The 16,005-nt window shown below is 42.7% G+C and overlaps 1 protein-coding gene across 3 annotated transcripts in view; it reads left to right on the top strand.

The window, feature by feature from the left end:
* Positions 1 to 4,393, top strand: part of kcnma1a (potassium large conductance calcium-activated channel, subfamily M, alpha member 1a) — a gene marked incomplete at its 3' end in the record, with an annotated part of 130,894 nt that extends 126,501 nt beyond the window's left edge. For 2 of the 3 annotated variants that reach the window (XM_084561382.1, XM_084561379.1), the window contains 2 exons: positions 1,825 to 1,853; positions 3,984 to 4,393. In XM_084561382.1, coding sequence (XP_084417508.1) covers positions 1,825 to 1,853; positions 3,984 to 4,135 — 181 coding nt within the window. The remainder of the gene's footprint in view (positions 1 to 1,824; positions 1,854 to 3,983) is intronic. The other variant, XM_084561383.1, reaches the window with a different exon arrangement.
* Between the last annotated feature and the right edge of the window lie 11,612 nt (positions 4,394 to 16,005).

The following is a 16,005-nucleotide window of genomic DNA, read 5'->3' as shown; positions in this document are numbered from 1 at the left end:
TCTAAAATAGCTGCGCGTTACAATCCACTAGCACTGCACCAATGAAACAGCAAGGTAAAACAGCATTAATGTGTGTCCTTTCGTTTAAAAATACCGTGTATTCGAGCCTGTCGTTTTGAGCCTGAGCTTAGACATAATAAGTGCATCCAAGACTGATACAAGGCCGGCTAGGCTGTTTGGTATTCATAATCTTTATTTGAAATGCAAATGTTGTCTTACTATCTGTCATTGATGTATGGCCAGCAACTTTACATTATTGCTGCTCCAAAAAAAATAAGATAATAATAACTGATATGTGGTAATGGGACAGAGAGAGAATTCGTGATAATTACAAGTCACCTAAATTAAAATGTGACTTGTAATGAATTAATGAATACATTTGCAGTTCATGTTGGTTCTAGCACAGATTGAGATCCCTTATAGGCAGTTTAGGCTTCTGTGTCAATTTGACGCCATAGCTATTTGACGCAGACCCTACTCAGACTCTACGCAGACCATAATGTCGTACCTGACGTGCACCTCCCGAGGAATGTAACCACGCACCGTGGCGACGTGCTGTGAGTGATCCGCTTGGTAGAAGGGTGTTTCCGCTTTAGTATTTCTGGCTGCTTCTCCATCTCCATTTCTATCATGTTTTGGATTAATAAAGATGGAACACATCGAGGAAAGGTCAACAGAGGAGGTTCCAAGTTATAAACATTTGTTTGACTTGCATTTGGGTAGCGTTTTTACAGAGCGAGCCAGACTGGCGAGCACAGTATAAATGGGTCACACAGGCGTAGGCTACGTACATAGGTTGGCCCTGTACCCTAAATGAGCTTTAAGGATTGTAAGAATGTAATTAATGGCTATTAATACTTTTACTAGAAGGCTCAATTAGGGTACTGCAGGACATAATTTTTGTTTCTACTTCCTGCGTCACTTTCACCAATGGTAACTGAAAAAGACAAGGCTGGCAAATTTCCGTATCTCTGAACCCCCTCAGTTAACCTTTCCTCAGTGTGTTCCATCCAAAAACAATCAATTCGAAAATTGTGGAGATGGAGAAGCAGCCGGACATACTAAAGCAGAAACACGCTACTACCAAGCGGAACAACTCTTGCGGCCTGCGTCGCCGCAGCGCGTAGTTACATTTCTGGGGAGGTGCGCGTCAGCTGTGGCGTTAGGCTCTGTGCTGTCACAATACCTACGGCATCAAATTGCCGCAGAAGCCTAAACCGCCAATAAATTTACTTACTACTTAATGTTTTAACTTAAAAAGTAATAAAACATTGGCTTGGAATAATTGTGAAAATTGTGAGAAATGTCAAGGGGTTTGTTTCTCCCAACCATGAGTACAAACCTAAAATAAGTCACAATAATTTTAATGTACATTCATCAAACATAATAGCAGCACATCTTTAAATTTGTGAATCTGATTAAAAGGGGCTTAAATGAAATTTGGCAACAGCAACGATGACATATTTAATGAACAGCGTTAGGACTCAGAAACAACTTTAAGACTTGGGTATTGACGTGAGCATGTAGTCTTGACTCTAAACTTGAGACTTGGCTAATCAATGACTTGGTCCCACCTCTGGAATAAAGTAATTGTTGAATTGTGACATATTCTAAAAGCATGCAGATTTGTTACTATTGTACTGACGAATTATTAAATGGTAGATGATTAACCGCTGATACGTCTTAAAATTAAGCTTCATTATATAGCCCAAGTTCTGTAGTAACAATATGTAAGCATAAGTTAGACTGGTAGTCATTTGTCCGTTGTGTATATATTGTAAATACCACTCACTTACAGTAGATTACTTACCTCTCTTTCTGAAGTGCAACAAGGATGAATAGAATGGGCCAAGGTATGCAAGTTAACGATTCTGCATGACTTAGCAACCTTTACCTGGGGTTCTGATCATAACTATGTCCTGTGGATATTGTTATGAAGAGGGGAGTTTGTTTTATCTATCACGTTCCTCAGATGTTAATTAAACCATGCCTCAGTTTAAGTTTTGCTTTCATCTGGAAAGCAAAATGTCTGCTGCTGCTGCTGCTCCTGCCTCCTCCCTGCCATGATCAGGACCATCTCCACATTGCATGAGGTTGAGACGAACCCCGCCCCTCCCTCCTTTTCTTTGTGCCCTTCTTCAGTTACTCACTTGATGATGAGTTTTCTTTTCCTGCAGACAAATCCTTTATTTTTTTTGTTTCTTTCCATTATTTATCATGCCTTTTTATGATTTACTTGAACTTGAGATGGTTTGCATTGTGTGAGAGGTCTGTGTGTTTGCACATCTTCCCTCCTATTGAATGCTATCAGATGACTGTAGCCGACTTTGAGGTGTCATGTTTATTCCCCCTTATTTTGTACAGTAGCTCATACCAGCATAAAGTAACGTGTTTTACAACTGTACAGACCTACATCATAGCTGCTCACATGTAGGTCAGACTGATTCAAATCCCCCTGATGCAGCCAAATTGCTTACCTCTTCACGGAACTTTAAGAAAGTGTGTCCAGCCCTGTGCCATCGGTCACACCAAAAAAGTGGGAGGTGTGACCAATTTAAAGTTGAAATTGAAGGGGGATATGAGTCTGTAAGTTTCCTCCTCGTAGCCTTGTGCACCTGATATGGTGGTTTGAGGCGACATCACTAAGTTCACCGTATCAACAGCAGACTCTGGAGAGAGATGGCAGACATCTTGCTTCACCTCAGGCACAATTCTACACATCAAATATCTGTGCTGTAACACACAGCCCCACAGCCTTAAGCTTGCTGACACACACACACACACACTCACCACCCCACACAAATGAATCTCCCCACATGCACGCCGACACACACACTCGCACACCCATGCACTCACTCACGCGCACGCAAAGGTTTGCTCCACATAACAAAGTTAAAATTTGATATTACAACTTCACCCAAAAGGAAGTGACATCTTGAATGGCATTGCAGATGCCTGTGAAGTGCCGGGAGAGAGTTTACAAACTTCTGACAGCTGGCATACACCCTTCACTTTCCTCAGAAATGGCGCTCTCATGGCTTACTTAAACACGAAGAGATTCTCTCAAAAATGACACATCCAACTTTCCTTCAAATCTCCTCCCTACCCTCATGCTGACAGTGATTATGTGAGAGCCTACGATGAAACGAGACTGTTTAGGATATAGTGCACTTATTAGCTTAAAGAACCAGATTGCAAAAGACATATTTTCTAACACTAGCGGTAAACGGCCATGCAGATAGTTTAAGGTTTTCCTAGAGGCACCCAAATGCAATTGAAGGGAAGTGAATTACATTTGAGAATAGACCTTTAGAAGACATGTCTGGGGCGGTGTTTAATTATTAACTGTGCAGACAATGCACTTTGTTTTTATTGCTGTCGAAGATCACATCAGGATTTCTAAATCCTGTGGTATACATTTATGCAGCCCAAACCCAATATCAAAACTTCTCAGTTACACAAGTTGCGGCTCCATACAGTAGGTACGCAACCTTGATTTATTTTTTTGCTCAAGTTCAAAATATTTTTAACATTCGCCTCACTTTGCAATGCCCCAGGCAAATTGGCGACCGCGTGTGTATCTATGCATTGACTTTGAATGCAGTCCAGCCACGTCTTCAGTCTGGATGGTCAACGGTACAGACTATTTCTTTGGCAGTGAGAGGTTGGTTCTCATTGAGGCAGATGTATCGAAACCTGTGAATGAAACCAAAACTATCTGCGTAGTCGGGTAACACTTGAATATACAACATATAAATCTAACCACATGTATATTATTGCAAATTGCCACCGTGCCAACGTCACACTGACACCAGAACCCAAACTTAAACTGGACCTCACGGTTTGATGCTAATCACAAAGAACGCCATGCAAATCTCAATCTCACTTAAACTGAGGCAGCGTGGTTGCAAATTGACAGATTGTCGCCTACTTTGTCGAACTAACTCTCTTGTTTTCTTCCTCTCTCGCCTTGTCCCCTTCAGAAAAGAAATGGTTTACAGATGAACCAGAAAATGCCTACCCACGGAACATTCAGATCAAGCCCATGAGCACTCACATGGCCAACCAAGTCAACCAATACAAATCCACAAGTAGTCTGATTCCACCGATCAGAGAAGTTGAAGATGAATGCTGAACACCAGGTTTTCTCGCTGACTCATCTGTGCGGTCTTTCGGAAAGAGACGAGAAGAGGTCGCTGGTGGAGGAGATGATGATGATGATGATGATGATGATAACGTCAGGGGTGTTGAAGACTGACACACTTCTCTTCACTCATTCTTCTAATCAAGGGTTGGACAGGAACCCAGACTGGAAGGGACTTCCTATGTGTATACCTTTAATGTTACTTCCATGCTCTTGGACATTGTTTTATTTATTAATGTATCCATAGAGATGTACATAATGACAATCAAATAAGGATTGTACAGCCCCTCCCCCTTAGCACTTTTTGGAATTATTTTAAGAGTTGAGAGAGGAAAAAAAAAAAAAAAAAAAAGAGTACTTCCTGTAATTCTTTGCAATAGTTCACCTCTTCATGTGACCAGACTCCATGGCTAAAGGTGACTGGTTATTGGAGGATGAGGGTTGCAGCGATAGACTGATCATATCATCTCCCAAAGATTCATCCAGACGCGTCACATCAAACCAGCTGGGCCCATCAGCGTCATATCTCCTGTCTGCTTCTGTTCTATTTGCACTAAAACTGAACAAGTTTCTTTTGACAGAACAACTGGAAACATCAGCCCCCTGCACCCCGATAAAATGTTTCTAAGGAGATGCCGTAGGGAAGGAACGAAGAAAGGGAGGAAGGAAGGAAGGGCTGCTCGGCTTCGAGGGCGTACTAATCTCGTTTGTTATACATCATGCCATTGCTTAAGGTTTGCTTCCTCACCTTGACTCCTCGTGTTGAGTGAGCGCATTCCAGGCTTGCAGAACAAAAATCATCTTGCAAAACAGTAATCTAAGCACTCAGAGAAAAAGGTGCAGCGTTGGTGTATGCTGGCTAAAGTTCTTCTGCTGATATAAAGGCTGTGATTCGGTTTCAAGCTCGCATGATATGTGCCTGAGCCCCCTTTATAACAGCTTCACGCATTCAGGAGTGTTTATGTACACGCGGTGTGTAGGTGTGTGTGTGCGGCCATCGCCGCCACTTGTCCTTCTGGTGTTGCGCTTATCCGTGCCGTCATCCGCTCCTCCCCATTGGTTTGTATGCGGTGGTGCGCGTTCGAAGGAACAGCATGTGGGATCTTAGCTCTAAAAATAAAAGTTACGGTAGAAACAAACAGTAGTTGAGTCTAAAGGATTTGGATCTACTAACAAAGACATTATGTTGCATCCACAACCGAACCAAAAACCCCAACTATGATTGAGCGGACCTAACACGAACAGCAGCTGCGTGCCCGCCCTAAATGCAGAATTGGGATCACAGAGAAGAGTGGTGTATTTTCTGAATGTTTTGTCTGTTACATAAAGCCTGTGTTTGAGGAAAGAAATGCCACATATTGCGTAAAAGTGGGTATCAATGGGTCCTCCTTTGATCAAAGCAACTGCCTGGCACACGGTTGGCACAGAGGCAGTAAAGAGCTTGGATGTTCTCTGTTGCCAACCCAGATGTCACACGCCTCAAAACTCTCAGGAGTTAAGCTGCTGTGTTCGGTCCTCCTAAACTGGGGGAGGAAAGCTCAAGCATAGTTGGTGGAAATGCAACAACGCCACAGACCGCTGATGAGGACACTGAAGAGAATCCAGTGTTCTTTGTGCTAGCCTGTGAGCGAGTGTATTTTGCACGTTAAGGCCCTCGTAGATCCAAATCCAGCTGTGAAAAGGATGGAAGATTGAACTGGTAGCCTTGTACTCCTAATAATGAAGATAATACGAATATGTAGTTGGATTTATACATTTAAGCATATTTATTTTCTATCCATGAACATAATCAATTTGTACTTATTTTTCTAGTCAAGAACTAAGCAGAAAGTACTTTAAGAGATAAAGGGTCATTATCTTTAATTACAAGTACATATCAAGAGATTTTGTGTTTGACTATATCACTATTTATTTCACATTGTATTGAAGCAAATTATTATTTTTTTATCCCTCTGCCCCCCCCTTTAACAAACTGCATCACTCTGGAGCTAATAAAGCTTAGACTAGCTTGCATTGTGCAACCACCATCTTCAGCCCGGCAGCTCGGCTCTGTTGAGTGCTCGTAGAAACAAATTGAAGGCTCACCTGCAGCCACCTTTAGTTGCACAGATGCAGCGTCTCTCTACTAAGTAATGTGTCTAACACAAAGCATCCCACGCTGAGAACATGGATAGACAAGCGTAAAGGAACGTTTGTATCGAGGGGGGGCTGAAAGAGTGGTCATAGTGACGAGATTAATATAGATTCGCCCCCACTATGTGCAGGCCAGAGTAGAATGACCTTTATCAGATGTGTTTGACCTAAATTAGGTCTCTAGTTCAGAGGAAGGGTGTGTAAACTACAGCAGTGAGTTGGTGGTGTTTTCCACAAAACATGATTTCAGTTATGACAAGGAGACGCTGTCTGTTCATTGCAGTGATCCTTCTCTATAGAGTGTAAAGGGAGAAAAAAAAAAGATTCTAAAAATAGAAAACAATTTTGGAATATGGAATAGATGATATTGTGCTAAATATGTTTGTGTGAACTCAACCCGTTATATAGATCACGTTTCTTTCTCGAACAAAAATGATCTGAGCTTCAATGTCCGTCTATTGGGTGTGGTGCAACTTATACTGAAGCCTCATACACATTGTCCTGAAGTGAACTTTTTGAACTGTGATTGCATCGTCGTCACACATTGTAGCAAATAGATTTCTTTTCAGAAAAAAAATAAATATGTGAGTAAAATGTATGTATAATTGGGCTTTTAATGGCATACTTGCTAGCCTGAACAATAAGGAATTATTAATAATAATCGATAATGGCAATGACTCATTATACATAGAATCGACAAACTGATTGTCACGTTGGGGTGGAAAAAAAAAAGACAAATGCGTATCTCAAAAATGAAATATCTTGGATTCTTGTAGGAATGCGGAGACTATTCAAGTACTGTATGCGACGCTAGGAAAAGTCAGGCGTAATTTGATCTGGTTTAACAGCCATCACTAAGATGGAAGGTAGCACCAATTCAGCAATTGTTATCAAGAGAGAGAACATCCTTCGTTTTCCTGTTTTTATTACGTTGTGTTATTACAGGGTTTACATTCCATTTTGTCAGCTTCTCGTTATCTGTCACAACTGCTTCTTATTTGTTTACAGAGTATTTTTGGAGGTACTTAAACATAGCGTTGCTCAGAAATAGAACGGTACATGCTGCAAACTGGCATTAACATAAACTCACAACGTAATGCACCATTTATGTTCGTTATACTTGATTACCGTGCTTTTTCTACCTGAACCCTCCTCGCGGCGACTCATTCAGGCTGGCTTTATTCACGACACCGGTTCTGAGATGTCTCTTCTTCCTACACCTTTTCAAATGTCTCTATTAGATGTTTTAGGTCTCTGCATTGTATACCTCTAAAGTTTTTAGAGTGTTTTTTGAAGTGCCATGAATAGTTTAGTTGAGCAAGCATCCTTCAGTCATTCAGGGACGCCGGCTCGCTTCGACGGGAGCCGAGTCCAAGTGTTTTCCACTGTGAGAGCAGTGTCTTGTACTGGCATGGAGAACATCCAAGCCATCATTGCCTCCATGCCAGTATAGTGCCAGGCAGTGCAGAAGGTCAAAAGGAGGGCCCAATATGAAGTCCCACTAAAGCGACAAGTGGCATTCAGGAGGTCTGAGGGACTGCCGGAGCAGAGATACAAGGTTATAAGGTTAGAGGTTATCAGGGTGTGTCATGTAGTGTAGTGTAATATGGATGACTGAAAGATGCACACAGAGGCCCATGCCTAAAACATCAGATGTGTTGTTTTCCACTGAACAAATCAAAGATTATGCGTCATATGTTACTGTTGCATTATTTTTGTTAATCTTTTTTTTTTGCTGTAAAGGATGGATATAGTAACTTATTCACTGGGAATTGTACTAGATATAATAGAATATATAATACTTATAGGGATGGGAGGTGGGTCTCAAGTCTTAATAATACTGTAAAATTGCATTCAGCAATTTTCTTTTAAAAAAGAAAAGTTGCAATGTTTTTTCTTTTCTTTTTTTTTTTTTTGCTGCCTATCAGTTCAGGACGAATTCAGGATATTGCTCTTGCGTATCACAGACGGGATTTGTTGGCACATCATAATTGCAGCAAACAGGAGTTTGACGTTGCCGTCTGAATAGCTCGGATGTGTTCAAGACATGATGGATGACTGGATTATTTGATGGTGCTGAGTTGATCTACCTGACTCTGTCAAATATAATCTGCTGATAAATATACTGTCTTGTACAAAAAGTTTGTACATAGATTGTACATGGTTTCTTTTTGTATTTTCTCAAATTAAAATGGATGTATTTGTGTTCTAAACCTGGAAATTCTTCTCTTATTTATTTTTATTTTTTAATCCAGCAAGAAAAGGTATTATCCTTAATTTGACTCAATTTCAGTAATAAGTGGGGAAGAGATTTTGAATTACTTGTAATTGTACTGTACATTTTACTGCAGTAGCTGTTACTTTAAGATTAAGATTTTTATAATGAACAGTTACCTGGCAACAACATGTGTAATTAAAATCAATGTCAAATGTTCTTAATTAGAATAATACATTTAGTTCAGTAATTATATATTTATCATAATATACAATTTGAAAAGGCCAATTCCCAGTAACACTGAAACAAACTTGGATACTCTGAAATATTGTTGTGTGTGTGTAAACACACTAGCCCGATTCAGTAGGTTTCATTGATCAACACTAGGGTTCAATAAGTCTTCTACTATATTCTCTCTTAAATATTCATGACTGAATAAGCAACAACTGAATGTAACATTCTGAAAATCTATAAGTATATATTTGATCAGATGATATGATTTAAGGGCCTCCGGACAACAAGAAAACAGACAGTACTATAACTGTCAATACAATTCGATTCAAACATTGCTAAAAATCCTAAAAAGAAATGAAAACTTAAAAAAAAAAAAACAGAGCTAAACTAAAGGCAAATGGACTTAGGATACTCTTAAAGATGTTTTACTACTCATCCAAGAAAAAAAACCTCACACCAGCCATCCCACCGGTGGTGACCCTACAGTCTACGGTGGTGACATGTTAAGAAAAATACAAATACAGCAAAACCTCTAGCCAGAGGTTTGCAGGGAGAATAGCCCATGGTGGGGATGTTGTGGGTTTTTTTGCAATGTCCTGGATGGGATGAAGGAGTTGCCGATGATTTTTTCCCGCTGTCCTCGCCTCTCTCTGCACAGGCTCCTTGTCCTCGTCACTGTAGCTACCAAAGCTATCAGAGATGCAGCTGGTCAGTATGCTGTCTATGGTGCTTCTGTAGAAAGTGGCGAGGACGGGAGGGAGAGGAGCAGTAGACCTGCCGTCTGACCTTGCCCATCGCCAGGGAAAGCCTCAGATGAATGCGCGGCGTATTCTACCAATCCCCGCGCTGCCGAGGGGGTTGGTGACCCCGCCGCCCAGTCGCACCGCCAAGCCGCAGTAACCCATTGAGTCGGGCATTAGTCTTGATTTACGTTTGCTGACACCCTATTAGCTGCTCCATCACTTTCACCTGTCAGACTGTCAATCAGTGAGGATCCACAGTGATGGGTGGGAATAGCATTCTGTCCACACTGGCTTGTATATCTCCACGGAGACGGTGGATGAGCAAAGGACATCATACCAGGTATCTGGCATTGCTGTCATGTCAGCGCTGGGAATGTGCATCGCAGCAGGATGTGTAGCATCTCAATGTGGATTTGGCTGGCAGATACAGTCGTTCCATGGGTAAATGATTTGAGAAAGTAATCCTCTTTCCCTCCTGTTGGAGCTAGAACATGTCAAAGCAAAGCTTGCACAGTGATAAGCATGTTATTAAATAGAGCCAAATTTAAAGGATTTTTAACCTTTATGCAACGCGGAAAATTTCCAACTCAAATAATCTGCTTCTAGATGCTCTACACTAAACATTGTGTCGCCTGTGTCAAGGGTTTTGCGATATCTCCTGAGAATCCTTCAAACATCACAAGCAGCACCAATTCTGGGGGTGTTGTGATGTGGCAGGATGACTTCTCAGACAATGACACACTCCCATCCCATAGCTAGAAACCAGTGGACATCTCATAAGTCTCTGGGCCCTGCCCTCCTCCTACTCCTCAGCTGAAGTGTGCAATTTCACACTCCAACGTCAAACAGCCGGTCAGAAGGAGAATGTATGACCCACCCTGGCATTTGTCCTCATTTCTCTCTCAAATGTGCAAACACTATTACCCTTGGGTTATCTTAAGTGGTGTGGTGAAGATTCGCAGCCTCTCCTTTCCCCTCCTTGCCAGACACGCCATCAAAGCACGACAAGCGGCGGGGACGGCGAGAGGGTAGAAGACGGAGTGAGGCAGAGCGGGGGACGCGATGGAAATGGAGCAGATGTTTGTGTGGCTGCTGATTTGTGGCCTGATAAGGGTGCTACACAGGCAGCTGGAATTGATGGCTTGTTAGTGAGGACGGGCCCCTCTGTGAGATGTTTTCAAAATGATTGATTTACAATAAAGTGGCTCCGGGTGTGTGCATGCAGGCAGAACTGATGCAGATCGATCCCACTGAAATTGATTGATCAGCCATTTAGCTTGGCAGTGTGTTTACCGAACGAAACCGAGCAGGACTCTCCTCCAGGCGTCTACCCCGCCCCATAAAGCAGAGGAGAAATGCCACCTCTGGGCCTGTCTCATTTCTCTGACGGTGGCAGCAAAAACAAGCCATATCAGAATATGAACCATAAAAATGTAATCATACAGTGAGAAATACCGACATAAACGTTTACGATTGTGTACTTTATTCTGCTATCGACGCGTCCTTCTGCGACTTAGAGATACTGTGCCTTTAAAAATAATGTTTTACCGTCCCTATGCAAAGGGAGGACTGCTGTTTGCCTTATCACAGTGTCACATTGAGACATAGAAATAACTAATAACAGTGGATTTCAGTAAACAAGCAGCTCGTTCTCAGCCATACTTAAAGCTGACACATCACCAACCTTTACCCTACCTGTTTTAGTATCATTGTGATGACTATCATACATAATGTACAATAGCCCTCAAGTGTTAAAGTGCCTCGTATACAGATGATGTCTTTTGCAATTTTTCCAAACAGCGCCTACAAGGTTCTCCGTGTACATTTTCTAAGGGCTGAGGCATAAAGCACAAGGACAATGTTTACCATGTGACCTGTGTGACTTTTCTTTACTTCCTCCCCGCCAAAACAAACCTCTCCACCGCTTGGCTAAGGACTTAAATCACCTGTCCTCAGGCGCCTCATCCTGTTATTTGGATAATTGCCAACGAGAGCAAGCTTTTCCATTCTCGGGACGGCAAGCGGTGGCCCCATCATGTTCCTTATTAACAATTTTACACACTTCGTCGCAGCGAGAGGGTGTCAGAATGCCAATAATATTTACCGTCTGCTGTGGAGGCTATTCAAGGGAGGCTGAGTGTTGCTGATTGCCCTGACAGAAGCTGACAGCATCCTGAACCTGAGATCCCTGCAAATCAACTCAGCAGAGTGTCTTCTTTTTTTTTTCTTTTCTTTTTTTTCTTTTCTTTTCTTAAGGCAGCATGATGTGCCTGTGGCCAGGAACCAGGTGATGGAGCATAGCGCCACTCAACAAAGGTAATCTCTCTCTCTCACCTTTAAATATACATTTGCTAACAGAGGACATAATCGAGGGGGGTGGTTATGTATAAATGTCACTCTAAAACAGACCCTATATAGTGTATATACACTGATCAGCCACAACATTAAAACCACTGACAGGAGTTCGTGTGGATGTTACTTAGACATGTACCACCCATACCCCATTGATGGCATGCAGCCTGACACAGGCAGCTACATACACAAAAACACTTCAGGTACAACTAAAAAAAAAAACATGAAAAACAGCACAAGGTGTTGACCTGGCCTCCAAATTCACTAGATCACAAACTGATCAAGTATCTGTGGGATGATCCACAAAGGGCCCCTCCCCTCAACCCATAGTACCGAAAGGCCCCCACTAACAACATTCTGTTGCCAGACACCACAGGACACCCTCAGAAGGCCCATGTCCATTCAATGATGAGTCAGAACTGTTTTGGATATCAATATTAGGAAGGTGGTCATAATGTTATGCTTGATCAGTGTATATTGCGTCTATATTTTTCAATTAAGAATAAACTGTTTAAGATATCATTCAAGGTAACTCAGTAAATCAATGAACTACAATGTTTAAAACTATTTTCCAAAAGAGTGGGTTGACAGATAAGTGAAATGTCTGTCGTGCGATTATTGAGCCTTAAAAGTCGATCCATCCAGCCTGTAATGATTTCCATAACAGTGACATGAAAGATGTTGACACCAATTATAGCATCTCCCTTCTGACCCTTGATGACTTCGACTGGAGGCACGTGTACACAGACGCATGCATATCTGGTTATACTGCGTCACCTCGGCCGTATCAACACGCGCAATGTGCAGCATTTGCAGAAAAAGAGACACAGTTTGCGAGAAAAGAGCTATAATCAAAGGCCGAACCCCGTCCCAATTCGGCTGTGATAATAGTTTCCATGACGATGAGGCATGCTCGGCGCATCAGTTGTGGCCCAGATAAACAGTGATCCTTTACGAAAACAAGAAGGTCATTACAGCAGCTTGTCAAATCAATGCCCAGTGTGTCCAAGTTGATTAAGACATCTCCCCTCAGCTCTGACACTCCGTCAATAGCAGCGGGCGCACAATGCTTTGGCGGGTGGGGGGATGGTGATGTGTGTGTGTGTGTGTGTGTGGTGGAGGAGCAGAGGGGGGAATACTCGTGCTCTCTCTCCTACCACACACATACACACACCTACGCAAACACGCGCACAGTACTCAGATGATTGGAGTGAAATACCCATCAGTCAGGGAGCCGGGGTGGACTAATGATTCCCTGTGCTGCCTATTAGAACTACATGACAACTCAATCCTGCTCACGGACAGAGAAATGGAGGAGAGAGTTAGGTGGGATGGAAGAGAGGGGGGGGGTGGGTGGGCGAGGAGGGGGTGAATGAAGAGAAGAGAGGAAGAAAAGAAAAAGTGACCTTGTAGCAGCATCATTTGAGGCTGAATTAAATTGGCAAGAGCAGCTAATCTTTACCTGGGGGCGATTAACAGAATTAAAGGAGAACAACAAAGGCACAGAGGTTGGCTCTTCTCTTTTTTTCCCGCCTGCCACTGCCATTTGTAATTTGTGTCGAACGTCCTCTCCTGGAGAAGCTGGCGAGGAGGGGAAGCTCGAAGCCTGTCGCTGGTGGTTGGATTTTATATATGACACACTGGCTATGACATGTGGATGGGTGGATCATGAAATCAAGATTGTTTTCTCAATTCACAAACCCTCTTTCTGATAAAGCAAATAACGCTGGGATGTTTATCAGTTAGCTCCGGACTCTTCAAACTCATGCTCACTATTTCTCCTGTTTCCTTCGCTGTGAGATAATGAGATGTTATTAGTTTGGAAGTGATTTACTTCAAGTTTAGCCTCTACTTGGTCTTACAGTCTCTCTCTTCTCACAGACTAATCAATATGTTTGGAAAGACAGACAAGGTTAGGCCTATCATTCGGTCTGACGAGGGGGGGGGGGGGGGGGATAAAAACCTTGCTGATACCAAAACGCGAAGGTTCACGGCTGAACTTTACCCGCACACAGAAGAGAAGCATAACAACCAATAAACCTTTAGCTCAGGGACATTCAAAGTTGTGAACATATCAATATTTTGTGCTATTGGCATTAAATCACACCATCTGAAAAAGTGATGGTTTGTATCGTTTGCTGTGAGAACAACTCAGCTTTGACGGGAGTAATACTTAACATCCAGTATATGAATTATTCTCAGCGTGCTGCTGCTGCTGTCATGGCTAATTTAAATGCTAGTGGTCCAGACTGAAACATTCCAGCGGCCAGGGGATCCTTTCATGGTTTCCAGAGGATGTGTACGGTTCTTAGATATGCGACTACCATTAGCACCACCATGGACTTTGTTACTGATTTACGCGTTCCTGATAGTGGCTGCTAACTCCACTAGCTTTTCTTCAAGATCTGCAAGCAGACTGATGTTCGTGCAGTAGCTTAATTTATGACCAAAATCTTGCAACCCAATTACATTCTTGACTGACTCCACCGTTGTGTTTTGTGATAAACTGCAAATGTTGCCAGGCTAACATGCTAATGTAAGACAGTAAACATTAGCATGTATGCTTAGCCTGTTAACAGTGAGTATATTATTTTACCATTTAGGTCATAGTACATAGCTATGGTGTAGCCTACACCGAAACCTGGTTTACGCTTCTGCAACTAATCTACATTGAGCCTACACTGTAGCTTATCCGTGAGGCCTAACGCCATCGTAGCATTCCATCAAGCATTTATGCTTGTGCGTGGGTGTGTCGGCATCATTCTTTATTTTCGCTCTGTTGATTTTCTTTGTTTACTTCATACAATAGCAACTGATGTTGAGCTGCTCATGTTGAATTTGGAGCAAATAAATCTTGGACAACAGCTGCTTTTCCTAAAATCACCGCATTGCACAAAGAGAGAAAGGACACCGGGGAAGGTGATGCGCACGACCCCGTGAACTGAGCGAAGCAGAAGGAGGGAGAATTGTGTTCGCTTATCCGGCCACTCAGAGACGTGAAAAGCAAACCAATCAAAGTTTCTGGGGAGATGCACGTCAGTCTACGGAGTGCGATGACGCAGCTAGGGTACAGAGCTACCCTGTACCTGGGATGTACCTGAGGTGTAGATCTGATCGTACAGAATTGGCCATGAGAGGAATACATTTGTATTTCCTGGGGGCATTTTTTCATGTCCACTTTTTCAGTGTGTTTTGCGTTTGATTCTGTGTTTAACAGAAGCATCTGATAGCAGTAGGACCCTCAAATATTACTAATGGCTCTTTTTTTAAGGAAACATACCTGCTTTTTGTCATTACAAATAGCCAAGCTGCTATGACACAAAACAACAAATTAAGTCTGCACACATGCTATCCAGTGCAAGAGGAGAAAACCTACTTAGAGCTCCCAACCACTGACCACCAATATTGTTTCCATAAAAGCAAGATTGGCTGCAGTAAATAGCGCCTCACCTCTAGAGTATTCATGATTCAAGGATTTCATTTGTGCTCTGCCGTACCCCAGGGAGGTGGGCTGGATCTCCATGTCTTTAAAAACGGCCCCGGCGCAGATCTCCCTCACCTTTTCCTCACCATTACTCACAGCCGCGTGTCAAGAATCGACTGCCTCCGTATGTCACTGTCATCGACCAAGGCCAAGCCGAGCCATTTTAGAGGCTGCCCTCCAGAGGACCCCAGAGATAGGCTCGGAGCGCCGCAGGAAATACCACAGAGTCTGACATGCAACATAACACACCCCTCCCTCAGGTCGCACCACGGTGGGGCCCATAACGTGTGTATTCATATGAACTGCATGAACATTGTTTACAGTTCAGAGACGTTTAGGGGGGGCGGGTGGGGGTGAGTTCTGCATCCACCAGGTTTTACATGGTGATCCAGAATAACGGTCGCATACCGCCGCTGCCATTTGAATGAAAGAGTGTAATATCATGAGCAGTGAAGGTGCAAATCTGTTGGCTCAATTCATAGCACCCGATTAATTCAAGTATTCTCTTGTGCCGTGGTGAAGTCGTATGGAATTGTACAAGAGAGAAAAAAAACATCTGTATTTCCCAGGGGCTTTTTTTTTCTACTTCTTTTTACGTGTCCACTTGTTAGGTAAGCACACACACACACACACATAATCAACATCTCCACCCTCAGGATCTGACAGAAGAAAAAAAAATGACAATATTCCCTGGATTATT

Source organism: Chelon labrosus, assembly GCF_963514085.1.
Source record: "Chelon labrosus genome assembly, chromosome: 15".
Classification (NCBI taxonomy): Eukaryota; Metazoa; Chordata; class Actinopteri; order Mugiliformes; family Mugilidae; genus Chelon; species Chelon labrosus.
The sequence above is the reverse complement of the archived record's forward strand: the minus strand, read 5'-3'. Positions and strand labels throughout refer to the sequence as shown.